Below are 27,992 nucleotides of genomic sequence, written 5' to 3'. Positions count from 1 at the left end.
AAAGGTATTCAGGATAAAGGTGATGAGCCAACTGCCTGACCTGTAGCTCTGTCTTTACTGACAATGCTGTGAGTTCTTCTAAAGAATCACCACTGTAATTAGACCAGCTAGAAGAAGAATAAGGAAGGCAATAAAGAAAGTATCAAGACATCCTTCCAAGAAAACACTCTCCTTTGAGGAGAACCCAGGGCTAGATTGTAAGCCCTGGTGGCAGGAAATTAAATTAGCCCATCTTCCTGAAATAATATATCAACAATACATGACTAGTTAGTTCGGTTGAGCTCATTGAGCTCAGAAAAGAGATGGTGTTCTATGTTCAGAGTCTAGGAGATTTAATTAATGGGACTCATACTTTGGGAATAGTGTAGGTCATTATCATTCCTTTGTTTTTATCCTTTTGGAGGGCTCAAAAATCTGTGGGATTGTGACAGAAGTAGCTGAACATCAAGGTCAGCCTGCTGCATGCAGCCTTGGCACCACACTGTTGTGATAGGTAAAAGAATTGGACAGCTTGGCTTCCTTAGGTGTATGTAATGCAGAATAATTAGTCCCCTCCCACCACCACCTCCCCTTACATGTCTCTTCAGGCCTGGGATCTTGTCTAAATCTTCCATGCACTGTGCAGAGGCCTCTGCAAAGGATATATGGGGTAGAGGGGTTTGAAATTGGCACCTAGACCAGCTTTTGCAGGCCTCTTTTGAAATGGAGGGAGAGCCAGGAAGGGATCAACCACAGCTGTAGCTTGGGGGCCATTGCCCTACAAATGAAAAGGAGGCCCAGCAGACAGACTGGCCTTTCTAATAATTGGTTCTTTCTTCTCATCTGGCAAAATTCTGATAGCATCTCGAAGATGATGAATGAGCCGATGGGCTGCCTTTTACATAGTTTTCATTAAATGGCTTGAGGTTTACTTTTTTGTGTGTGAGATTTATTTCTAGCTGGACAATGGTTAGGTATTTGGACCTCAATTTAATCTGATTTTTCTTTATGATGACTGCAAACTGAGCACGAGAAACTGTTGGTCTACTGATGTTGAATGCATACAATTAGGGTTCACATGTAATCTCTGGAATGATCCTTTGACAAGGTTTGATTAATTAATTTTAAACCAGTTTAGCTCACACATTACTTCTACCTTTGGAAGTGCCTGTCAGTCTCACAGTTATCCATGAGGAAGGAAAATTACCACTGTTTTACAGAAAACAGGTTCAGAGAATATAAGAAGTGTTCTGTTCCTTCATTCTAGACCATTTTATTTTACTTCATGTAACAGCTAGCAGTATGAAAAGTAACTTTTGTATTTCCAGGTAGGACTGACACAGTGTGTCTACTAACCTAGGTGCTGCGAATCCTCCTGTCCTTTTGTTGTCAGGGAATAGGTCTGTCCTCTCAGCTAAAAAGAATACTGTTATCATTGTTCTAAGTATCTGTTGAAATTACAAATATATCCTGTGGTCCAGCAATTCTTGGAACCAATTTTAGGAATTTATCATTACAGTATCATTTCCACATGAAAGGATGTCTTATGTTTTTCATGGCAAAATATCAGAAACAGCTGAAGTGCTAGAGTAGTTGAGTAATTGATGATGCTTCCATGCAGTGGACTGTTTTGCTGCTGTCATAGAAAGTATAGGATTCTACTGTTACTGAGGGAACAAATGTCAAGATGTGTTATTTAGTGAGAAAAGTCAGATGCAGCACTGTGCAGTGTGTATAACATACAATGCTTGTGTAAAAGGGGAGAGGTAAGAACGCATTAATAGATATTTACTTGTTATAAATAAACTCCCTCAGAAAGTTTAAAAATCTAGTAACACTTGCCTTGTGGGCAGGGACCTAGATACCTGGAGAACAGGCCAGGGAAGGGACCTCTATCCGGAAGGGCCTTTTATTTATTTATTTATTTATTTATTTATTAAAGATTTATTTATTTATTCATACAAGCACTGGGTACAGTCAGAAGCGCGGGAGGGTGAGAGAATTCACCAAGCCAGAGTGGGGAGCAGAGCAGGCAGAAGGACCGAAGTACACTGCTGAGGGGAGCAGCGGGTGGCAGGAGAGGTCTGTGTGCCATGTGGGACCCTCCTCCGGTGGCCGGGGAGCAGCCAGGATTGAACCGGCACTGCAGAGACCGCGGGCAGCTTCACAACCCAGCGCTCAACCGCTGCGCCACCGGGGAGGCCCCACGGAAGGGCCTTTTAAATCAAGAACCATGTGAATTACCTTTTGTTTTTTAACCTCTGGACTGAATTTTCAGGAGTCTGAGGGTCTTCATATGTACCTTTTTACTCTGATTTTCTTGCTCCTTCCTCTGTCCCAAAGGAACTGTAAATAATCATTTCTTCTGCTACCTCAGTATTTCAGTACCAAATAAGTTCTCCTTTTTGTTTTAACTTAAAAATTTCAGCACTGTTTTCTTATTTGCGCTCAAATTCTGTTAAATTTATTGATTTAAATAGGTGCTTTCTATGTCATGCATTATACTTCATTTATCAATTTTCATTTATTTTAGAAGTGAAAAGTATTATCAGTACCAAATAGGGAAATCAAAAAGCACAAATGAATATACAGTGAAAAATGTTTTGTTTTTTTAATCTCCCCAGACCTCTAAATCTTAGCCCCTGCTGAGGCTGTCACCATTACCACCTTCACATATGTATTTCTAACACTGTGCGTATCATACATAAACATGCACGCATCTCCCTGGTGCATCCTGTACACTACACTGCACACACTGTTCCTTACCTACTTTTTACACCTAACAACTTTTATTATAGGATTGCATCTAGGTTAGCCCATTCCTTTTAGAGCCTTGCATAGGATTCCACTATATATATTGCTATAAAATTATTTTTTTTAGCCCTCGTTGGTACCACAAATAATGCTACAACTAATGTCCTTATATCTAGGATAAATTCTTAGAAATTAATTGGAAGGCCTCCCTGGTGGCCCAGGGGTTAAAGTCTCAGCGCTGTCAAGCTATACTGCCAGCTACTGCAGCATGAGTTCAATCCCCTGCCGGGGAGCTAACCCACATGGTTCAGCAGACCTCTTCTGTCTCACCCACTGCTCCCCTCAGCAGTGTATTTCAGTAGATCTGCCTGTTCTGTTCCTCACTCTGTCTCTGGTGAATCCTCTTACCTCCCACGTCTCCGGCCTACACCCCAGTTCTTGTATGCACAAATAAATCTTTAGAAAAAATTAACTGGGGCCTCCCAGTGGTGCAGGCAGTTGAGCGCCACACTATGAAGCTGTCCGCAGCCTCTGCAACGCCAGTTCGATCCCGGCTGGTTGGTGAGGGTCCCACATGGCTCAGCAGACCTCTCCTGCTTCGCCCGCTGTTCCCCTCAGCAGTGTACTTTGTCAGTGCCTGTTCTGTTCCCCCCTCTGTCTCTGGTGAATCCTCTCACCCTCCTGCGCATCTGGGCTGTACCCCGGTTCTTGTATAAATAAATTAATTAATTAATCTTTAAAAAAAGAAAAAATAACTGCATGGTCAAAAGGTGTATTCATTAAAAATTTTGATAGTGGGCCTCCCTGGTTGCGCAGCGGTTGAGCGCTGGGTTGCGAAGCTGCCCGCGACCTCTTGCAGCGCCAGTTCGATCCCCGGCTGCTCCCCGGCCACTGGAGAAGGGTCCCACATGGCGCGCAGACCTCTCCTGCTGCCCGCTGCTCCCCTCAGCAGTGTACTTCGGTCCTTCTGCCTGCTCTGCTCCCTGCTCTGGCTCTGGTGAATTCTCTCACCCTCCGTGCTTCTGACTGTACCCAGTGATTGTATAAATAAATAAATAAATAAATCTTTAAAAAAAAATTTTGATAGCTAGTTCCAAATTGCTCTTTGTAGAGATAGTGGTAGTTGAACAGGTCTCTTGGGTCTCTTAATAACGTTTCAGTCAATGACTGTCCACTTATACAATGGTGGTCCTTATAGGGTGTCCCATATAGCCTATGTGTGTAGGAGGCCAGACCACCTAGGTGTGTGTAACTACAGCCTGTGATAGATATATAGCAGCAAAATCGCCTATTGATAATGTTATATAAAGTATTACTTCAATTAAAAATTAAAATAAAAATACCCCAAAGATTACTTCGTGATGCATTTTTAGAATGTAGCCCTGTCACTATGTGATATTTGACTGTATAGTATCACTCAGACTTTTAGAAGATTTCCAGGGCATCCCCGGTGGCACAGCGGGTTAAGTGCAGTGCTATGAAGCTGTCCACAGCCTCTGCAGCGTGGGTTTGATTCCCGGCCGGCCAGGGAGATTCCCACATGGCGTGGCAGACCTCTCCTGTCACGCCTGCTGCTCCCCTCAGCAGTGTATTTTGTTTGTCTGCCTATTCTGCTCCCCGCTCTGTCTCTGGTGGGTCCTCTCAACCTCTCGTGCCTCTGGCCTGTACCCTGGCTCCTGTATAAAAATAAATTAAAAAAAAAAGTTCTCTTTAAAAAAATAAAATAAAAAATAAAAGATTTCCAGCTGCCTTATTGTATAGGTAAGATAAAAATGTTGGTTGAATAGAGGGCAAACTAGTTAAACACTACTAGTAAACTGGAGTTTTTATTTTTTCTATAGATGCTAGCTAAAGTCCTGTGAGGAAGTATATAGCGTGCTAAAGTTATTAATGTATTTATCAATGTGTTGTGAATCATTCCTTTAGCAAAATAAATGTAGCCATCAGAAGGTTAGCAAGATGGAGGTTTCTTGGGTATGTCAGCTGCTGTTGAACAGCCCCCAGTGACAACTCTACTGTCCTTACTTACTTCTGATTTTCTTTCTAGGATCTTAGCATCGTGAGGCATTTTGGATTCATAGCCTTCAAGATTGACCTGGTCAGAGTTCATCATGTCAAAGTTAAAAAGCTCAGAGTCTGTCAGGGTGGTGGTTCGCTGTCGGCCTATGAATAGCAAGGAAAAGGCTGCTTCATATGACAAGGTAGTGGACGTGGACGTGAAGTTGGGGCAGGTGTCTGTGAAGAACCCCAAAGGAGTGGCCCATGAAATGCCCAAGACCTTCACCTTTGACGCCGTCTATGACTGGAATGCCAAGCAGTTTGAACTCTATGACGAGACATTCCGACCACTTGTGGACTCTGTCCTGCAGGGTTTCAATGGGACGATTTTTGCCTATGGACAAACTGGGACGGGGAAAACTTACACAATGGAAGGAGTCCGGGGTGACCCTGAAAAAGAGGGGTCATCCCTAACTCATTTGACCACATTTTTACCCATATCTCTCGATCCCAGAATCAACAGTACTTGGTCAGGGCTTCTTACTTAGAGATCTACCAGGAGGAGATCCGAGATCTGCTGTCAAAGGATCAGACCAAAAGGCTTGAGCTCAAAGAGAGGCCTGACACTGGGGTGTATGTGAAAGACCTGTCTTCTTTTGTCACTAAGAGCGTGAAGGAAATAGAACACGTGATGAATGTGGGGAACCAGAACCGTTCTGTGGGTGCTACCAACATGAATGAGCATAGTTCCCGTTCTCATGCAATTTTTGTTATCACCATCGAGTGTAGTGAGGTAGGCCTTGATGGTGAAAATCATATCCGTGTAGGGAAATTGAACCTTGTAGATCTTGCTGGCAGCGAACGGCAAGCCAAGACTGGTGCACAAGGGGAAAGGTTGAAGGAGGCGACCAAGATCAACCTGTCCCTTTCGGCCTTGGGTAATGTTATCTCTGCCCTGGTAGATGGCAAAAGCACTCACATTCCATATCGGGACTCAAAGCTTACTAGGCTCCTCCAAGATTCTCTTGGTGGCAATGCTAAAACTGTGATGGTAGCCAACGTGGGGCCTGCCTCTTACAATGTAGAAGAGACTCTGACCACTCTGAGATATGCCAACCGTGCCAAAAACATTAAGAACAAGCCAAGGGTTAATGAGGACCCTAAGGATGCCCTCCTGCGAGAATTCCAAGAAGAGATTGCTCGGCTCAAGGCCCAGCTGGAAAAAAGATCCATTGGCAGAAGGAAGAAGCGAGAGAAGCGGAGGGAAGGTGGTGGCAGTGGTGGGGCTGGGGAAGAGGAGGAGGAGGAGGGAGAAGAGGGTGAGGAGGAAGGGGATGATAAGGATGATTACTGGCGGGAACAGCAAGAAAAACTGGAGATTGAGAAGCGGGCCATTGTGGAAGATCACAGCTTGGTTGCAGAGGAGAAGATGAGGCTGCTGAAGGAGAAAGAGAAAAAGATGGAGGACCTGCGGCGGGAGAAGGATGCTGCCGAGATGCTGGGCGCCAAGATCAAGGTACATCCCCTGCCCCGGGCCCTTTTTTCTGTCAAAACTTTTTGTTTCATCAAAAAATAATATGAAAGATGGGCTGTTCCTTTCAGTTTTGTATTTTGAGCCACACCATGATAGTTGGTGCTCAATACACATGTGTTGGGTTGCAAAGAAGAAGAATCATTATTTTTTTTTTCAAATTAAAATAGTCAGTTTTGACTTCATAGGAAGAATAATTATTGCATGGGTACAACGAAGAACAGTAAAACTAACAGCCACAGCCATGTAGTCGTGCAGTGTGAGGACTAGAGCCGCATCCATCCTCACAAGCTTTGTGCCCGTTCCCAGAGCTAGTGGTTATCTTGGCTTTATTGTTTCCTGGCTTTTCTTTACAGTTTTACCATGTAGGCATCTATATCTAAATCAATGATAGTTTTAGTTTCATACAATTTTTTTACTTCTATATAAATGCAATCCCACTGCCTTGATTTGCTTTTATTTGTTCAACATTATGTTAATGAGATTTACCCTTATGGTCGTCTATAGCTGTGATTCATTCATTGTTACTGTCCTGAGAATTCCATGGTATTCCATTTTCCTGGTAGGTGTGGATTGTTCCTGTTTTTCGCTATGATTATTCTTGTACTTGGCTCCGGGAAAACATGTCTTATCTGATACCCTTAGGTCCTAGTGTATGTCTAGCCTCAACTCTATTATTTATTAGATAATGACAAATTATTGTCCAAAGTAGCTTTGGGAATTGAAGCTTCCACTAGTAGGGTGTGAGTTTTGGTCACTTCGCATCCTTGCCAACACTTGTGATGATCAGACTTTAATTTTTGTCTAGCCGGTAGATAAACAAAATGCTATTTCATTGTGGTTTTAACACACAGTGCCCTGATTATACAAGATACAGAGCAGTTCTCCAGACCCCCCGCCCCTGCTTGTAGTACCTGTAGTGTCTCCTTCCCCCAACCTCCAACCCCCATGTGCCAGTAGCTGAGGAGTATTCTAGAGCATGGAGGCACTCCTTGTGTTGAGGCACTCTTGTCAGTGTCCATTCCATCAATGCCTGGGCTTGTGCTGCCACAGAGCTAGCTAGCGAGCTCTGGAAAGCCAGCTAGAGGATGGCGCTGCCTAACTGAGCCAGAATTCCTTTGAAGTGTTAGCTTCTATCTTGTTGAATTTATGCAGACTTTGATTTCTGCCCTAAAATGTATCCATGTTTATTAATTTAAAAATAACAAATGATCTTCTTTCCCCCACTATATGAAGAGCTGGTATTATTTTACTTCAGAGACCATGGATCTTAAAACTTGAAAGTCCCTTTGAGGACGTTCAAGATGTGATATGAAAATACAGTTATATAGTACAACACATTGAGGAGGTAACTGTTCCAGGAAAGGGCTTTCTGTGGGATTCCATTATGCCCAGTTGCCTCTATACCCCTCACTCCTGCCCTAGAAGTGCAACTGACTATGCCCGTGTTTGACTTGTTCTTTAGCATTACATGTTTTATTCAGGCCCAGGAACACCCAGGCTCTCTAAACAACTTGGGGTATTTAGGCAGCTCTTAGGCTGGTGTGGCAAGACCCAGAGATACTCTTAGGCATTTTGTGTATGGGAGAATGACATGACTTCTGTCTTTCTCATTCCTTGGATGCTGTAAAATCATCAAATATAAGATTTTAGAGTTGGAAGGGGTGTGTGTATGGCTAGTAATCTTGTCCAGCCCCTGTGTTTTGAAAGAAGAGGAAGCAGGCTCAAAGGTCTCACTGAAAGATGGCAACAGGCCCTCAGTATAACAGCAGGTTATAGAGTTTTTGGATTCCCTGCTCTTCAGGCCTGAATCATTCCCTTGGCTTCAGTCACATCTAAATGCTGAAGGCTTCTAGTGTGCCTAGCCAGCCCAGAGCTGTGTTCTGACATCCAAGCCCAGTAGCTTCCACCTACTGGATATTTCCGCAGAGATGCCCATGACCACCCAGACTCTGGATCTTGCCTGGTCAGGGTCTCTAGGCCTGTCCACCTCTGCTACTGCCCTGCTGACCTGAGAAATGCCTCCTGTCTGCTCTGACTCCCTGTCTGCCCATTTATAGTCATTTTTCCTGCTGTAAAGGAGTAATATTTCCCAAACAGATCTGATTGTGCACCCTATTGCTCAGAGAACTTATTAGAGCTTCCTACTATTCTCGGGCTCAAGTGTAGTCTTTCAACAGGACTTTGAGGTTTTTGAACTCACTCACCCCTGACTGTTTTGCCAGCTTTATTTTTCACCACTGCCTATTCTACCGTCTCACACACAAGTTTTTTTTTTTTTTTTTTTTTTTAGCTAATTCCTATTTTTACTTCTGCACTCGGTGTAGCAGTCCCTTGAGACAGTAGCTTTCCCTGACTCCCTCCAAAAGTCTGAGTTCTCTCCCTCCAGTGAGCCTCTCCCATTATTACTCTGTTTTTCCCTATTGATGACATCTGACTCTATCTGGTAAGGGTCTGCCTACCCTGCCTACCTCTGCAGGGTCTCAGCTTTGTGATTCATGTTCACAGCTGCACCCCCAGTACCTCTCACATAGGAGGTACTTAATATGTTCAAAGTGGGGTCAATACTTTGTACAAACAAACAAAAAACAACCTCTTTTTAAAGAAATCTGAAATTCATCTATGTCTGAAGAAGCTGGTCATCAGCATTTCCAAGGTAAAGCCCTCAGTGGAGGCACCCAGCCCCACCCAGTGATGGGAAAGGCACAGCTGAGCACAGCATACTTTTTCCAGAGATCGCCCCTTTTGGCTCAGTCCTGAACTCTTTATCTTTCATGGGCTTCCCTGTGAGGAGCTGGTTCTGAGGGAGACCATTCATGAGATGGATTTGACTTTTTTCTCACTCAGGCCATGGAGAGTAAGCTGCTTGTTGGAGGAAAAAATATAGTAGATCATACAAATGAACAGCAGAAAATCCTGGAGCAGAAACGGCAGGAAATTGCAGAGCAGGTAACTTCTCATTTGGGGTGGGGGTGGGGATGGGGTGGAATAAGGTGTGTTAATGCTACAGAGCAAATTGTCTCGTATGAAACTCTTCAAAGTGAAGGGAAACAAGATGTGTCAGCCCCTTCCTAGTGGGAGACCCTGATCTGGGGCTCGGGGCTTGTATTATTGTATAGATGCAATCTCTAGGCAAGCTGATGATTTCTGCCATGTTTTCAGAAACGTCGAGAAAGAGAAATCCAGCAACAAATGGAAAGTCGAGATGAGGAGACCTTGGAACTTAAAGAGACCTACAGCTCGTTGCAGCAAGAAGTGGACATCAAGACCAAAAAACTCAAAAAGGTATAAGGGATTGGGACAAGGCAAAAGTGTCTTGAGACTTGGGGTGGGTAGGGGGGCAGAGAGAACTCCTGTGTCTGGAGGGAACCCTTCTCACTTGCCTCTCCCATGGTTTCCAGCTCTTCTCCAAGCTTCAGGCAGTGAAGGCAGAGATCCATGACCTCCAAGAAGAGCACATCAAGGAGCGGCAAGAGCTAGAGCAGACTCAGAATGAACTCACCAGGGAACTGAAACTCAAGTAAGTGCTTGGTTTTCCATGGCCCCTCCGGCCACTTGATGGGTCATTGTTAAGTAAGAAACACCGCTGAGGACAGAGTCCCTACCTACTACTCCTGCTTCCTTGTCTGCTTGTGTTTGTTCCTGAGATCATTTTCCTTATCTGGGTTCTGTTTCTTAATTGAATGGCTTCACCACATAATCTGTTCCCTTTTTGAAGCTTTTAAAGACTCTGACTTCACCTCTATCTACTGATAAGGAGGAATCTTTTAACTTCAGTTTTCTGAATGGTATTGTGAACATGCAAAAACCCATCACCTAGATTCAATGATTAACATTTTGTCATCTATCATTTTATCATCTATCGTTCATAAAAACATTTAAAAGCAAATCTCATTTCTACATATATACTTACATACATGACCACAATGATATTTTTAAAAAACCTTTGTTGGGATGTAATTCACATACTATACAGTTTGCCTATTTAAAGTATTCAGATCATTTTTAAAAACAAGTATTTTTAGAGTTTTTTAATTATCACCATAATCTAATTCTAGAACTTTTTTGTCCCCCCTCAAAGAAACTGACTTGCTATCACTCCTCATTATCCCCTCTACCAGCTCTAAGTAGCTTCTGATTAATTGACTTTATGTCTCTATAAATTGGCATGTGCTAGACATTTCATGTAAATTCAGTCATGCAGTAATAATGGTGTTTTGTGACTACCTGTCATTCAACATGATGTTTTCAAGGATCATTCATGTTGAAGAATGTCAGTACTTTTTTTTTTTTATGGTCAGATAATATTGTGTGGCTATACCACATTTTATTTATCCATTCATCATTGATGGACATTTGGGTTGTTTTTACTTTTTAGCTATTATGAATAATGCTGCTATGAACATTTGTGTTCAAGTTTTATTGTGGACATATATTTTTACCTTTCTTAGGTCATCTAAGAGTCTTAGTTTTAGGTATTGCATTTAGTCCGTGATCCATTTTGAGTTAATTTTGATGTATGGTTTGAGGTACGGTTCCAAATGTATGCTTTTGCGTGTGAGTGTCCAGTTGTCCGAGCACTGTTTGTTGAAAAGGTTCTTCTTTCATCTTTGCACTATTGTCAAATATCAGTTGACCATATATGTGAGGGTCCCAACTCTCAGTACTGTTGAAACATATGTCAAAAAACAGATATACTTTTACATATATATATATCTGTTTTATGCCAGTACCACACTATATTGGTTACTGCAACTGTGTAGTAAGTTTTACAATGAGTAAGTTGTGAGTTTTCCAATTTTGTTGTTTTGGGCTATTCAGGTCCCTTCCATTGCTACAGAAATTTAAAGATAAGCTTGTCAATTTCTGCAAAAATATCCACGGGATTTTTTTTTTTTTTCTTTTAAGATGCCATTGTTTTTCCTTTTTTTTTTTTTTTTTTTTAAGATTTATTTTTATTTATTTATTTATGCAAGCCATGGGTACAGTCAGAAGCGCGGGAGGGTGAGAGAATTCACCAGAGCCAGAGTGGGGAGCAGAGCAGGCAGAAGGACCGAAGTACACTGCTGAGGGGACCAGCAGGCAGCAGGAGAGGTCTGCGCGCCATGTGGGACCCTCCTCTGGTGGCCGGGGAGCAGCCGGGGATCGAACTGGTGCTGCAGAGGCTGCGGGCTGTTTCACAACCCAGCGCTCAACCCCTGCGCCACCGGGGAGGCCCTTCCTTTTTTTTTTTTTAAGATTTATTTATTTTTATACAAGAATTGGGGTACAGACCAGAGATGCGGGGGTGAGAGGATTCACCAGAGAGAGAGTGGGAAACAGAACAGGCAGACAGACCAAAGTACACTGCTGAGGGGAGCAGCGGGCAAGACAGGAGAGGTCTGTCCCGCTATGTGGGTTTCTTCCTGGCCGGCCAGAAATTGAACTCGTGCTGCAGTGGCTGTGGACTGCTCCACAGGTTGTGTACAAACCCCTGCACCACTAGGGAGGCCCCCCACTGGGATTTTGATAAGGACTGTTTGAATCTGTATTATCACATTTTAATGGTATTGATTATTCTAGTCCGTGTACATGAGATGTGTTTCCGTTTATTTAGCTCTCAAATCTTATGTCAAGAATGTTTTCTAGTTTTCATTAGGCAAGTCTTCGTATTTTTGTTAAATTTACAACTATTTTATTTTTTGATGCTATTGTAGGTGGAATTATTTTCTTTATTTTCCGAATATTTATTGCTAATGTGTAGAAATGCAGTTGATTTTTGTATACGTATCTTTCAAAAAAAAATCTAACAAAATTAACATTAAGTTTCTTAGTATTATACCCTCTCTATATTCAAAGTTTCTTGGTTTGTTCATATTAAGATCTATGTCAGATGACACATTACATTTGGTTATTATGTCTCTTAAAATCTTTTTTTTTTTTTTTTTTATAGAGGCATGTTTATTTTATTTATTTGTTTGTTTGTTTTGTTTATACATGCACTGGGTACAGTCAGAAGCACGGGAGGGTGAGAGAATTCACCAGAGCCAGAGCGGGGAGCAGAGCAGGCAGAAGGACTGAAGTACACTGCTGAGGGGAGCAGCGGGTGGCAGGAGAGGTCTGCGCACCATGTGGGACCCTCCTCCGGTGGCCGGGGAGCAGCCGGGGATTGAACCGGTGCCACTGAGGCTGCGGGCAGCTTCGCAACCCAGCGCTCAACCGCTGCGCCACCGGGAAGGCCCTGGTTATTATGTCTCTTAATGCTATTTTAATCTACAGCAATCTCTTTTCCTTTTAAAAACTTTTCGTAGTTAACTTATTGAAAAAAGCTGGGTCAGATAGCCTGTTAGAGATACCCCCATTCCGGGTTTGTTGGTTCAGTTCTTCATACTGTCACTTAATTTGTGTCACTGACTCCCTTGTTTTCCTTTAACTGAAAGCTAGCTCTGGGGCACTGGTTGTCAGCCTTGGCTGCACACTGAAGTCATCGGAGTCATACCCCTCTCACCCCTGGCTTTTTTTAGTTGTTTTTTAAATTTTCATCTGAGGAGTGTTTTAAAAAAGTGATGCTTTGTCCCTACCCTAGGAAATCTGATTTAATTGGTCTAGGGCAGTAGTGCTTAAACTTTAGTAGGTGCCAGATCATCTGAATAGCTGGTTAAATATGAATTGCTGGGCCTCCCTGGTGTAGTGCAGTGGTTGAGCGCTGGGTTGAGAAGCTGCCCGCAGCCTCTGCAGTGCCAGTTCGATCCCCGGCCACTGGAGGAGGGTCCCACATGGCGCGCAGACCTCTCCTGCCGCCCGCTGCTCCCCTCAGCAGTGTATTTCGTCAGTCTGCCTGCTCTGCTCTCTGCTCTGACTCTGGTGAATTCTCTCATCCTCCTGCGCTTCTGACTGTACCCAGGGCTTGTATAAATAAATAAGTAAATAAATAAATAAATCATAAATAAATAAATAAGAATTGCTGAGTCCCACACCCAGAGAGACTTATTCCATTCATTTGGATGGAGCCTGAGGATTTGCATTTCTGAAAAGTTCTGGTTGGTACTCCTGCCAATTTGGAGAACATGCTTTCAGAACCCGTGGTCTCTCATGAGGCGTGGGAAAGATATTTTCCAAGAGTCTACACGTGTGACACGGATGTCACCCAGCTAATGACTTCCACCAACAGTGATCTTTGTCTGACGTCTTTATTTCATTAGGGTTTGCAAAAATGAGTTGTTTTTTTTTTTTTTAAGTATTTGTCCTTCCATATCATTGGCTGGAATTTATCATTGAAGAACTTTTCTTTTTTATTTTTTAAAGATTTATTTATTTATGCATACAACAACTGGGGTACAGGGCAGAGATGAGAGGGCTGAGAGGATTCACCAAAGACAAAGTAGGGAGTTGAACAGGCAGAGCTACTGAAATCACTGCTAAGGGGAGCAGCGGGTGAGACAAAAGAGATCTGCTATGCCAAGTGGGTTAACTCCCTGGCTGGGGACCAAACTCATGTTGCAGAGGCTGGCAATAGCTTGATAGCACTGTGTCTTTAACCCTCAAAAGGATTCTTTTTAATGACCAAGTTTTAAAGCTGGAAATGAGTCCTTAAAATTAAATGTGTTAGTTCTCTTTTTAGGTTTTTACACCTAGAAAAAAGATTAGAACAAATATGCCAAAATATTAATAATAGCTATTGCTGGATAGTAGAATTGTGTGTAGTTATATTTTTCACATTCCTTAACACATATATAGAATCTTTATAATCATGAAAAAAAACACCCAAATATATGTTATGAAAAAGAATTTCTTAAATGTCAAATTAAAAAGAAAATGTCATCTTGCAAAAGTAGTTTTCCCCTAAGGGAGCCATTTTCAGTATTATCTCTCTTATTTGTATCTTTTGAATAAACAATGAGTCAACCTGTTTCTCAGTCAGTACCCTACACCTCTGTGGTGTTTGTTGTGTGTCTCTCCCAAGTTAACACCCCTATGGTATTGTTCTGTCATAAGATTTTGAAAGGGTGAAGACAGAGATATGGCAGGAGAGACACAACCTTGGGGTTCCAGTTTCATTGCTTGCCAGATTCCCTGGGTGGTTTTTGGGCAGAGGCTCTTGGGAATGATCTTCATTATTACTGCTTTAAAAGACTAAAATCCATTTGGTCCTGCTCTTAGTTCTAGTGATTAAAAAGTGATATTTTCCACCAAAAAGTGACATTTTTCAGCTAGGGCAACCAATCCATGGGATTGGAGAAAGGCAGTTTAATTCCTGTGTTCAGCCTTTTGTAAGTTAATAGGCTGGGTTTAGCAACACCGGTGGCCTTGTGAAAGGCACTTCACATGTTCACATGTTCATTCCAGTATTGCCCAGACATCACCTGCCTCTTCAGTGCTTTCACCTGCTCAAGCTGTTCCTCCCCAGGCACAAGTGGCCTCTCCATATTCCTACAGCAGACCACTATCAGCATCTGTCATACCTAAGAAGGCCATCCCATTAGCTCTGTCTCAGGCCAGGACCAAGTGTATCCTAGCTCTTTGTCTGATGGTAGGCCCATAGCACCCGCTCAGTAAATGTTTGCTAAGGGACTTACCTGATCACTCACTACATGCAGGATCTAACAGCCAGTACTCCATTTGTTTTCTTTCTCCATCTATATTCACCCATGTATATGTGCTCTTACAGGCATCTTATTATAGAAAACTTTATCCCTCTGGAAGAAAAAAGTAAAATTATGAATAGATCCTTCTTCGATGAAGAGGAAGATCATTGGAAATTACATCCTCTAACCAGACTAGAGTAAGTCACTAATGATTTTAAGTAGATTTTAAAGTGGGGAGGAGGGCAAGAATGTAGGTAAGCTGACTTTAGTCAGAGGGGTAAGGTAAGAACATAGTTTGATTCACTTAAACTTAGAAGCAGTAGAATCTCTGATTGCGGCTGCCATAGGTCCATGAGCTGTACAAGTTTGGTATTAGGATTGGGAGGTTTAGCACAATGACCTGACAATCTTTTCCAAGTTTCTGCATTTCACCTTCTCCATTTGTCAAATGTAGTATGCTAGGCCAAATGAAGGCCAATACACAGATGTACCTTGTGTGTCATTCTGACACAGTGTTAAGAAGGATTCTCAGTCTAAGCCAGGGCCCTACGGGGAAAGTGGGCGCTGTCTACCAAGGATGCATGGGTGGGGATTTTGACAGCTAAGTTTGATGCCTACCATCTAAGAAATGGATGATGACTCAGATCCTTCTAGCTTAAAAGATGCATGATGCTCACATTTGAATCAGAAAGCAACTCAAGCAGAAAATATAAGCAGCAGCTGCACCATTTACATGTCAGCCCTCAGTCCAGGGGGTTACTTGTTTCAAGTTCTACCTAAGGCAGGTTCAGGGTGTTCTGAGTGCTAAATCCACAGGACCAGTGCTGGGACTGCGGCACACACTCCAGCCAGGGCTTTAACCACTGCAGTCCATTTTCAGGAATCAACAGATGATGAAGCGGCCAGTCTCAGCTGTGGGATATAAGAGACCATTGAGCCAACATGCAAGAATGTCTATGATGATTCGTCCAGAGGCCCGATATAGGGTGAGATGATTGTTCTCTTCTCTCTCTTCAGAGTTTAGATTTATGTAAAGATTGAAAAATCTTTTAGCAGATAATAAACAAAAAGGTAAAGTAGAATGAGATTTAGAAAGTCAGGACTAGGGGAAAAAGAATGCAAACACACTGGCCATGATGGCCAGTTGGCATTAACAGTAAACTTTAAAATAGCTCAGTAGGAAGACTGGAAAGAAAGTAGATGTCCAGTGACAGGAGGTGGAGATACATGAAGAACTTGATGGAACTTCCACTTAACATAATGTGTGTGTCAGCCATGTATTATTTAAAGTGACATGTTTCATGACCCACACATATTTTATAGTAAAAATACTTTGTGAGTTTCTATTATAAATAGACACATGCAGTGTGCCAGGCACTGGGCTGAGCACTTACTGCTTTCTCTGCTCTTCTCAGGGGGCTGATCTCTCCCCCCTACTCTGCCGCCAGTTTCATGGTTTAAAGCTCACTAAAAGGATGAAGTGGGATTCACAAATATTTTTAGTTGTAAAACAATTGGTACTGGATTTATACATATGAATCAGAAAATTAGGTGTAAAATACATCAAAATATGAACTATTTATCTCGGTTGATGAATGTGCACACAATTTAAATTTTCTTCATTTTGCTCATCTGTATCTTATAGTGATCAATGGGCAACCTGTATTTCATAATAAAAGAATTTTACTTAAAATTTTAAAAGTGGTCCTAACTCTTCCTTGCCAGCCAGGGCAAAACAGACTAGGATTAGCTTAGCTCCTCATGTGCTGTTTCTCGTGATACTGAGTTACTTAAAACAAAAAAAACAAGATGTAATAGTTGGGATTTTATATATTGTAGATGACAGATGTAGCAGCAGAATCCACAGAAGCACTTTCCTAACATTTTCAAGAGCATGTACCTTGTAGTACTTTCATGTCTTGAGACAAAAATCATGATTTTTAAGCTGCTGGTCAACTATGTGTATTCTAAGGGGGCTAACCTGATTCAAAGGTAGAATTTGAATCTGTGTCGGATAATATTAGCTGCTTCATTCGAGATTTTATGCAGTATCTCAACACTGTGGCAGCCCCTCCTGCCTCCTCTGGAGTCATGGGGCTGAACTCCACCGAGTGGGAGTTCCAGGGGAAGGAGCAAACCATGGGTGCTCTTCCCTTTATGCATTTGTCTGGGTGTGTAGGAACCAGAAAAGGCTACATAGGCGATCAAGTGAAGGAAGCATCTGGACCAATTATGAGGTGGCCCCATGTGATTTTTAAAAAATGTGTTAAAGGTATACACACACTGCTATGAATGCCCTCTGCACACATGTTCAGCCTGCCTCCTCCCTGCAGCAGCCGCAGCATTCATCAAAGCTGCTCTAGGTGGTGAGGTTATTAGTGATGATTATTTTCTTTGTACCTTTTTGTATTTTCAAACTGTCTACAATGAATAGGGCATACCATTTTCCCCTGATTATTCCCATTAGGGCCTAATACATGTTCATTGTTGGGGAGGAAAATAGAGAAAAACATAGAGAATAAAAATAAAAATCATCTGTCATTCTGCCAGGAAAAAAGTTATAAAATGACATCACTTCTTCTAGGCAGGCTTTTGGTAGGCCCTGAGTAGCATGCAATTTGCTGTTGTGTTTGTAGAGGGAGTCTAGGTTGCTTGTACTCTGTGTCTGATTGGAAGCCAACCTAACCATTTATGACTGTGCTTCTTTAGGCAGAAAACATCGTGCTATTAGAGCTGGATATGCCCAGCCGGACTACCAGAGACTATGAAGGCCCCGCCATTGCCCCCAAAGTCCAGGCTGCATTGGATGCAGCGCTGCAGGATGAAGATGAGATACAGGTGGATGCTTCATCCTTTGAAAGCACTGCAAATAAGAAATCGAAGGCCAGGTGAGTGACTTTTGGTAATCGATTTGAACAGAAGGTGTTTGAACACAGTCCAACCAAGATAGAGACAGCGAGGGCCTCCCTGGTGGCGCAGTGGTTGAGCGCTGGGTTGCGAAGCTGCCCGCGGCCTCTGCGGCGCCGGTTCGATCCCCAGCTGCTCCCCGGCCACCGGAGGAGGGTCCCACATGGCGCGCAGACCTCTCCTGCCGCCCGCTGCTCCCCTCAGCAGTGTACTTCGGTCCTTCTGCCTGCTCTGCTCCCTGCTCTGGCTCTGGTGAATTCTCTCACCCTCCCGCGCTTCTGACTGTACCCAGTGCATGGATAAACAAAGAAAGAAAGAAAGAAAGAAAACATGCCTCTATAAAAAAAAAAAAAAAAAAAGAGACAGCGAGAGTACTTGTTTACCATGGAACTTGCCAGAAATATTGTCTTATTTCTCCTTTGTTAATTTATTCCACAAATACCTACCGTTTGGGCACTCTGCCAGGTGTGCTGGGTGTATCCTGTGGCCAGTTCCTACCATACAGAGCGTGTGTTCTAGTGACATAGGGAACATGGTCATCACCAGGTTATAGGCAATTCTAAGTTTTTGTTAAAAAATTCTCAATACTTTGTTGCAAGAACTTATGCAGTAAATATCGCCATCAATCCCATTTTATAGAGGAGAAACTGAGACTTAGAAAATTTGAAAAATTAGCTAGATTCAAGGAAACCCAGAAGGCAAGTGGCAGAGCCCATGTTCAAACGAAGGTCTGTTTCTACAGTTGAGGCACTGGGCCTCCGGGCTGAATAGCCTCCACCTCCGTTTAAATAACCAAGTACTTGATTTGGTGCTCAATTAGAAATCCTATCTTATGAAATTCTGAATTAGAAGTTTAAGGAAAATAGCTAGGTAAAAACCAAAAAATGGAGGAAATTCTACCTGTAAACTTCATTTTTTTAACCAATTAGGAGGAGACAGTCAAGAATTTATTTTAGGGCCTCCCCAGTGGTGCAGCGGTTGAGCACTGGGTTGCGAAGCTGCCCGCAGCCTCTGCAGCGCCGGTTTGATCCCCGGCTGCTCCCTGGCCACCGGAGGAGGGTCCCACATGGCGCGCAGACCTCTCCTGCCGCCCACTGCTCCCCTCAGCAGTGTACTTCGGTCCTTCTGCCTGCTCTGCTCCCCGCTCTGGCTCTGGTGAATTCTCTCACCCTCCCGCGCTTCTGACTGTACCCAGTGCTTGAATAAATAAATAAATAAATAAATAAATAAATAAATCTTAAAAAAAAAAAAAAAAGAATTTATTTTAATGGAAGAACAAATGCTGAAAATCAGAGACCCTTCCCGGAGGTCTCACTCCTTGGTTGGCAACTCACGTTGGCCATGTGTGGAGCGGCAGGCTGTGCCAGTCTAGTGGTTTTTTTTTTTTTTATATAGAGGCATGTTTATTTATTTTTTTTATTTGTTTGTTTGTTTTGTTTTGTTTATACATGCACTGGGTACAGTCAGAAGCATGGAAGGGTGAGAGAATTCACCAGAGCCAGAGCGGGGAGCAGAGCAGGCAGAAGGACCGAAGTACATTGCTGAGGGGAGCAGCGGGCGGCAGGAGAGGTCTGCACGCCATGTGGGACCCTCCTCCGGTGGCCGGGGAGCAGCCGGGGATCGAACCGGCGCCGCAGAGGCCGCCGGCAGCTTCGCAACCCAGTGCTCAACCTCTGCGCCACCGGGGAGGCCCAGTCTAGTGGTTTTATAGTTAAAAGTGTACTGGCTTCCAGGCCATTGAGGAAAGACCACCTTGAAATTTGATGGTAAAGTAGTCTGACCTGTCAGAGCCAGGAATGAGATATGTAATGTAAACTTTTGCTTTGCTTTCGCAGACCTAAAAGTGGAAGGAAGTCAGGATCCTCCTCCTCTTCCTCAGGAACCTCTACATCTCAGCTTTATCCACAGTCTCGAGGGCTGGTTCCAAAGTAAAGCCAGTTCCTCCTCTCCCAGGGTGTAAACAGCATTTGCCTTCTGAGAGAAGAGACGAACAAAAACCTGCAGAGAGGGCTTGAGCCCAACTCAGAACCATTCCCCTGGGGAGACAAGATGGCCTCTTTGCAAATTAACCAACTTAATCTGGTTGAAATGTGCTGGTCCTAATCTGGCACACAGCTCCTCTGGGAAACGTCTTTTAAATAGCATCTCAGAAATGCATGGGTAAGGTAACGTGCGATATTCGAAGTGGAAAGCAAGAGAATGACCAGTGACCTTGCTTCCCTTCTCCCCTGCCTTTTTCTCCACTCTCTTCCTTTGCCCTCCCTCCCTTTCCTTCTCCTTTTCTAGCCTGTTTTTGACACTGGCCTCCCTTCTTGTTAAACAGTTGGGCAGAATCTGGAGTCACCTTAGGAGGACCAAGTCTTTGGAGCCTTAGGGTAAAATGACAGTGAGGTTGAAAAGTGAAAGCTCTAGAACTTGAATAGGTGCGTGCTCTTGTAGGTAGAAATGAGAAGTCTCATTTGGATCCAAGCTCCTGGTGGGCACGATCTTCTATCTTGCATCCTTGCACCTCAGTAAGAAGCAGATCTGCCTTCGGGATCTGCTGAATGAGGAAATCTTCTCTAAGGAAGCTATCAGTTTCTGCTCCTGAAAGACACAATGTCAGAAGCAATAGAAATAACATCCCCTTTTCTTCCTTGGAGAGTTTAGGGAAATAGCTTCTTTAAAACCTCAAAACCATGACCATCTTGTCAAAGACCTAAATCTGTAAGCCAATACCACGTCTACACACCATGTCACTTACTCTTCATTTGTCACCAGCTTTTTCCATGTGTACTCTTAGCGTCCCTGCCTGGCCCATCCTCTGCCTCAAGAGCATGCTCTGCACTGAGTTTGTTTTGTGGGAGAAGGGAGGCAGGCTCTGCCTTCTCCAGTGGGACAAGAGCTGAGGGAATAAGATCTACAGAGGCACTTTTGAATTTCCCATTTTACTCCCTATTTGCATTGAGAACATAAGGGTCTAGGCAGGTGCAGAGACAGAGTCATGAGGCTCAGTGCAGTGGGAAGGAAGGACAACAGATGGAAGCAAAGGAATCCTGCCTGCCTTCAGCAGAAGACTCACTGAATGCTAGAACCGTGGCTTCCCCTGGGCAGAGTCTAAGATGGTGGGCAGAATAGTGGCTGTGCAGTTGAATAGGCTCAGAGGAGAGAGTTAGGAATTCCCATTTACATATACTAGTTTGGTTGTAAGTTTTAGTTCTTTGTGTTATTGAAAGTCAAAGCTTCATTTTATGTTGGTCATTAGGTGAATGTTATTCATTTCCCCCCCAAGAGGAGCACATAAATGTGTGTGGGTGTGTAAGCACAGTGGTGCCTGTGTGCTTTGAGTGTGTCCTGTGTGTGTGTAAGAGAGAGAGAGACCAAGAACTTGCCCAGTTTTAGAAGTACACTAATGTGCAGTTGTTGCCTTTGTCTGTATTAAAAGCCCATTGAATGACTAACCCAGGTTGGAAGCACTCCCATGTGGGTGTCTGAATCCATGAGCCAAGCCTGAGGGGACAATGTGAGTCCCCAGGTCTGCCCCACTGGTGCACCTTGCTGGCACGGTGCCTCAGGAAGGTGGCGACTCAGGTGGGCCTTGAGTTATATTTTAACTCAGCTGCTCAGTTCCCAGGGCACATTTCTGGATCAGAACCCATGGGAAAGAGGAGGTACCAAGTGCAATGTCTTAGCATACTATTCTTGGAGATCTGTCATCTGGCAGCTTCTCTCCTTTGTAGTAACCATTCTTTCTGAACCCAGTGTCCTTTTAAGCAATTCCCAGAGCATAATGGAGCCTTCCCTCATCTTTCTTGGTATCAAACCTGCTTCTTTTTTATTTACTGAGAATTTGCCTGTTTGAATAGGAACCAGATAATAAGGTGGATAGCCTAAGATGGCTGTCTGCCAGTTACACCTGTCTGTTGCACCACATTTCCTCAAAGCTAGTCTGAATTCTTTAGAAAATATTCAAGTAGCAAATCTGTTATCTGCAGATAACACTAGACTTAATACTGACATTTTGAGGTGGCTTTTCTGACCAAGGGTGGTTGAGCGACCTTAGAACCGTTATCTGAGAGCAAAAGAAGGCAGCCAAGTGGACAGGCAGGGTTAGGAAAACAAGCTTGCCTTATACTCCGCTGTGTTCATCTGGTCTGTGAAGCAAAGTGGAAACCACCTGTGTGCAGGTGAAGCTGTCCCTTCCCAAGCAGTCTCTGGTGCTTTTCTTCTCTCAAAATGGATCCGATAAATATTTGCGTAGATCAGGCATAGTACGTCTTGCTGCTACCAGCAAGCTGCTGCTTTGGGCTCTGAATTGAGCCAAATACATAGAGAACTTACCAAGCCCACTGAGGAACCAGGTTTTCATGTTTGTAGTGCTAGAATGTTCCAGGCTATTTGAGGGCCTTCATGCTGGCAGCAGCTAGTAAAGTCTGGAAGCAAGTCTAATAGGATCTAAGAAGATTGTCTGGGAGAAGGAGTTTGAGACTGTGGGTGCAACCCTCATCAGGGCCCTTTTTGCTCTGATCAGTAGGAATGTACCTGGCTTCATATTTTAAACCCACATGTCTCCCAGACCCCTGGATTCAGAACCCAAGGCCACAAATCATAGGCATGAAGCACTTTTTTTTTAAGACTGACCTAATGTTGGATTGTTTTCTGTCGAATGCCTGCATGCTGCTTGAATTGCACCACCCACACCTCCATGACCAAGGGCATCAGAGAGTTCTGCAGCTCAGGCATGGGCCACTCTCTGCATTTCCTGTCTGACTCTTGTAAGTCCTCCCTCACTGAATGTAGAATTGTTGCCAAGTTTCTGAGAAGTGTCGATTCCCTGTTAATGCGGATATCAGTTCTGCCTTCCATTTACCACTTGAGGTCGAGGCTCACTGGGAATTACACCTGGGCCCTTCTGAACACCGTCAGTGGATGAAAATGGGGCTATTAATACACTCTAAGAGCCATAATCACAATGCTCAGAGGGAACTGGATAAGAACAGTGGGCCTGGCCGTTGTCTGTCGCGCAAGGTTTTGTCTTGTACTGTTCGGACATCTGCCACCTCCCCCTGCCCTTGTTTCTTGAATGAAATGCTTTTGAGGTTATTTATGAAAGGAGTGATTCTGGGACAGGCAGGAGGCAGTGGGCTTTATGGCTCCTTGGTGTTACTGTTGATCTTGACCTTCTCTATGGCTACCTTTAGACAAAGAATATGCCAATACTTGGGGTTCTGAGTTTTACAATTGATATTTATTTGTATCATCTCTTTGTCTAGGAATGTAAAAGTGATTCTAAACTAAGATGTGTAATAAAAATCAATCAGATTTATTGTACCTACAAAAAGGTGTCTTCATACATGACTGATGCTTTTGAAAGTGACCTGTCTATGGCTCATTCTGCCACTTTCTTTAAACATTTAAATTTTTCTAGTGAAAGGAGGATGGGAGTGGAAAGTGCAGACTGAGTCTGAATGCTGACATTTAAAAAAATATAGCAACAAGGCAAAGGGGTGGAAGAAGAAGATAGAGTAACAAGTAAGTGCTTCTCCTTTTTCCATGGAGCTTCCTGAGATTAGCCCAGACATCAGGCATGAAACATAACTATTGTGTTTTGTTTTTTAATTGCATTAATGTTGTTACACAGTTTACTTTAAAACATGTCTTCTTTTTTAACACAAAAGTATTTTATGTTATTTACCATTGGGGGAAAAAATACCAAAAATGGGCCACTCATCAGTCTGTGGTCCCTTCTGTATTGGCCTCCTGGCATATACTCCTGGGGGTTGAACACCCCAGTTGAGATGTTGTGACCAAGTAAAAGGGCGCAGACCCTCTACTCTGCGCTGGATTTGAATTCTGGTTGTGTGAATTCTGGTTGCTTGGTCTCTTACTAGCATGTGGCTGAGGAATTTAATTTACTTGAACCTGGGGGTTCTTATCTGTAAAATGGAATGATAATCCCCACTTTGCAGGGCCATTATAAGGATTAGTTATACATTTAAAGAAACAAGAACATCAGTATGTGGACTAGTGCAGACATCAAAAAAATGTGTTTATTGCTATGATGGGGCCCTGTGTTGAGAAGATCCAGGACAGTTGAAACTAGTGTTGAATGATTGTGTTCATAAAATCCTAGGGCTCTATAGAAAAATTGCTAACCATTTCACAAATACGTGTTGAGTGCCTACAATGTGCCATGCTGTTCTGCGAACTGGATACGTACACATGAGCAACACTGACATGGCCCCTGCCCACAAGGAGCTTGCACTTGAAATTAGACAAATGCTATGCAATGATAAAAGAATAATGGGGACCTTAGGTTGGGTGGGTAAATAAGGGAAGGACTTTCAAAGAAAGGGCATATACAGTACCCTCTAGAGGGCAAAGAGTAGACAAGAGGACAGGGAGCAAATCTGTGCAGGGTTAGAGGAGTAGCATTTGTGAAGCCTTATAACCAAGAGGTAGGATTGCACTAGACGGTTCCTGCAATCCTTTGTAACCCGTACTTAAGGGAAACATGATGAACAATTATAGACAAGATCACAGTATAATACTTGAAAAACAAAACAAAACAGGGCCTCCCTGGTAGCACAGGGTTAAAGTTTCAGCGCTATCAAGCTATCACCAGCCACTGCGACATGAGTTCGGTCCTGTGACATGAGCTACCCACATGGCTCCGCAGACCTCTCCTGTCTCCCCCACTGCTCCCCTCAGCAGTGTATTTCAGTAAGTCTGCTTGTTCTGCTCCGCACTCCCTCTCTCTGGTGAATCCTCTCATACCCCCATGGCTGGCCTACACCCCAGTTCCTGTATGCATAAATAAATCAATCTTTTTTTTTTTAAAGATTTATTTATTTATTCAAGCACTGGGTACAGTCAGAAGCGCGGGAGGGTGAGAGAATTCACCAGAGCCAGAGGGGAGAGCAGAGCAGGTAGAAGGACCGAAGTACACTGCTGAGGGGAGCAGCGGGCAGCAGGAGAGGTCTGTGCGTCATGCGGGACCCTCCGGTGGTCTGGGAGCAGCCGGGGATCGAACCGGTGCTGCAGAGGCCGCGGGAAGCTGCACAACCCAGCGCTCAACCGCTGTGCCACCGGGGGGGCCCAATAAATAAATCTTTTTCTTTAAAAAAGAAAACCTAACAAATTTAAAGAGCACAGAGAAGACAATGGCCTATGTGACTTAGGCAGACAATTGTTTTTCTTCATACAAGACCCTCAAGCTATATCTTCCTATATCTGCCTTTCCTTTCGAGAGTCACAAACCAGAACTCTCTCAGCCCAAGTAATTGTTGATTTGGAGTAGTTCAGAATCCATTAACCAGAAAGCAAGCATTCAAAGTGTGATTTGAAGACTTAGGAGTGTGTTCTTGAAAATGACAGAATTCTAGGTGGGCTATCGGGAAAAACAGGGTAAAGCAGCTGGGAAATTCCTGCTGACTCACTAAGTTGTCTTCTCATCTTCTGGATTTAAAAAAAAAAAAAATCAAGAAATTACTCAAACCGTGTATGGTACAGTAAGAAATGGACAGGTGGTCTTTGTCCCTGCAGAACTTTTACAACCCTTGGAATTTCCTAAGTGATGGGGGTTATAGGATTATCTTTCAGTATTTCTAACAAGCCCCTTTCAACTATACCGGAGTTTATGCTGATAAAGCGACTGTGTGGGCCCCTTGATAGCTTCCAGATGGGAGCTGGTTACCAGAGGAACCAATTGTGTGATTACGGAGTAGAAACTTTCAACTCCTTCCCCTCCCCCACCTTCATGGAGATTGAGCCATCATCAACCACCAAATGATTAAACCAACAGGGGGCTGGTGGTGTGAGGCTCCCTACCTCATATCTTGCACTGCGCACTTCTTCCATTTGGCTGTTCCTGAATTGCATCCTTTGTAATGAGCTGATAATAGAAACTGAAGCACTTCACTGAGTTCTGTGAGCCATTCTAATAATTATCAAACCTGAGAAGAGGATCCTGGGAACCTCCCACTTATGGCTGCTGGGTCAGTATAAGTAGCAATCTGGGACTTGTGACTGGGATGTAAAGTAAAGCAGGTCTTGTGGGGACTGACTGAGCCTTTGGTTTGTGCTAACTCCACCCAGTAGTTAGTGTCAGAATTGAATTGGTAGTTCAAGCAGCTGGTGTCTGGAGAATTGGTCATGTGGCAGAGGAAAAAGCCCTTACATTTCATTGTCAGAAGTGTTGTGAATAAAAACAGTTGTCCTTGGAAACTGTAGTTTGAACTTCACACTGATAGGGGAGTCTTGGGGCATGTGATTTTGGCAGGCTCCCTTGTACTGGAGTTGCCATCTGATGGAAGTTTACCCTGGAGAATCTTGTCTCCAGGGACCATGTGGTGGTCACATCTGCCAACTGGGTTGTAGTGGCGTTTGTCAAGTATGTAACTGTAACTCTCACAGCTGTTCCCGTTTCCACTATCACAGACTTGTGGTTAACCGTCTCTGGGTGCTTCAGTTAGGTGAGCTGACTGGGGATTTGCTTTTGGGGTGGGGAATGGGCAGAGCGAGAGATTGCTTACCCACATCATGGGACAGTGAGGCCCACAGAAACTGACTGAATGCCGATTATGCAGCCAGTGCCTTGCTTTGCACTGGGAAGGAGTGAAATGTGTTCCTACCCTTCTGAGAGGAGGGAGAACCAGCCAAGTTCAGAGCGAGTAGGCCCTGCGAGGGGCCTGCCTCCTCTCCTCACATTGCTGTCCAGCCCTCTCCTCTGAAACTGAAGCCACATGGGCCTCCTTTTGGTGCCTGGGATATGCCAAGTCCTTTTATGCCTTGGTCTCTTTATATGAACAGTGCCCTCTTTCTGGAAACTTCTCTTTGTTTGGCTAACTCCTACTCATCCATCAGGTGCCGGTTTAATGTCACACCTTCTAAAAAAGCCTTTCCCAACCATCCATTATGTTTCCTCCCATATCCACCTGGTTGTATGTAGCATCTCTCCTTATCCTTCTTAGCTCTCTTCCCCACTTGCAGTTATTTTCTCTGCTGTGGTCTCCCGGATAGGCAGTAAGTTCCCAGAAGGCATGTCCTATTGTCTCTTCTAAGTTTGACACTTAGGACATTGGCTGGTTAGATAGGTGCTGACACCTGCAGCTTAGAACACTGTGTTTTCTGCCAGTGGAAGGAATAATGTGCAGTAAAGCTGGAGAAAGGCTTCAAAAGGGAGGCAACATTTGAATTGTGTTCTGGAATAATGGGTGGGTTTTGCCCACCTGGGAAGGAGGGAAAGCCTGCCAAAGGGGGACATGAACTGTGAATGAGCACATGATGAGTGCACCTGGGAGTCTTGGGTGGGAAGAGAGAAAGGGCTTGGAAGGGTCTCAATTCCATGGCACATCCTCTAGTTAGCAAAGCACAGCCCCTTGTACACTGGGGCATTTTCTCCTAGAGCCCTCCTAAGCTACTATTTTCGAGATAACTGAAAGCAATTTAACAATTTTACTAAATGCTGCTTTGTTTGCCTGCTGTTCCCACAGGTTTTCTGTGCTCAGTTGGCAAATCCCATTTTGCAAGGAGCTTTCCCTGGCACAGCTCACTACCCAAGGCATTCCAAGGAGCACTTGAACTTGACTTCAAGGTCTTGGTTCCCTAGGAATGAGGCCAAGACATGTTTCAGGGAGTTGGGCTGGAAGAGCCCCTGTGCTGTGTTTGGGAACAGAAAATTACACTTCTCCATTGTTTTTGAAATTTATCTTCCTTGTCCAGTTAACAGAAGATCTCCATGTGCTGTTCAAGACCCTGTGCTAGGTGTCTAGGCTACAACTCAGGATCCTGCCTTTCAGAGTTCCCACTCTGACAGAGAATTATCTCTGTTCACAAGTAAGTACAATTCAAAGTCATCAGTGACATACACAAGGTACTAATGGGGTACAGAGGAGCCACATTGCAGTTAGGGGCATATTAAATGCAGTGACCACTGTATTTGCTAGATTATCCCAGGGGCAGTGAGGGAGTGAGGGCTTTGATATACGATTCATTCATTTATTGGAATCCTAGGGGTCCATGTCCCCAGAATGTCATGTTCTAGTGGTAGAAACAGATGGTTAACAAGGATGAAGTGTGTCAGGTGGTGAGAAGTGCTCTGCAAAAAAATGAGTCAGGTCAGGAGTAAGAGAGTGACAAGATGAGGGAGGTGGTCGCTGGTTAGAGTGGGAGGCAGGGACAGCTTCTACACTTCCATAGAGAAAGCCACATCTGAGCAGAACCCAAGTGAAATTCAGGAGCAAGTGTGGGAGTAGCTGGTGCCTGGAGGAAGAGGTGTC

The 27,992-nt window shown here is 43.8% G+C and overlaps 1 protein-coding gene across 1 annotated transcript; it reads left to right on the top strand.

The window, feature by feature from the left end:
* Window positions 1–1,654: 1,654 nt before the first annotated feature.
* KIF3B (kinesin family member 3B) lies at window positions 1,655–27,549 on the top strand. Its single transcript, XM_054697109.1, is given in 10 exon segments — window positions 1,655–1,745; window positions 4,781–5,181; window positions 5,184–6,247; window positions 9,110–9,211; window positions 9,425–9,547; window positions 9,664–9,782; window positions 14,910–15,023; window positions 15,707–15,812; window positions 17,536–17,714; window positions 19,569–27,549. Coding segments are annotated over 9 exon segments (2,241 nt in total). The 5' UTR covers window positions 1,655–1,745; window positions 4,781–4,844; the 3' UTR covers window positions 19,666–27,549.
* Window positions 27,550–27,992: the final 443 nt, after the last annotated feature.

The sequence above is a fragment of the Talpa occidentalis genome, unplaced genomic scaffold, assembly GCF_014898055.3.
Source record: "Talpa occidentalis isolate TD23 unplaced genomic scaffold, MPIMG_talOcc4v2.1 talOcc4.10, whole genome shotgun sequence".
Lineage (NCBI taxonomy): Eukaryota > Metazoa > Chordata > Mammalia > Eulipotyphla > Talpidae > Talpa > Talpa occidentalis.
The sequence above is the reverse complement of the archived record's forward strand: the minus strand, read 5'-3'. Positions and strand labels throughout refer to the sequence as shown.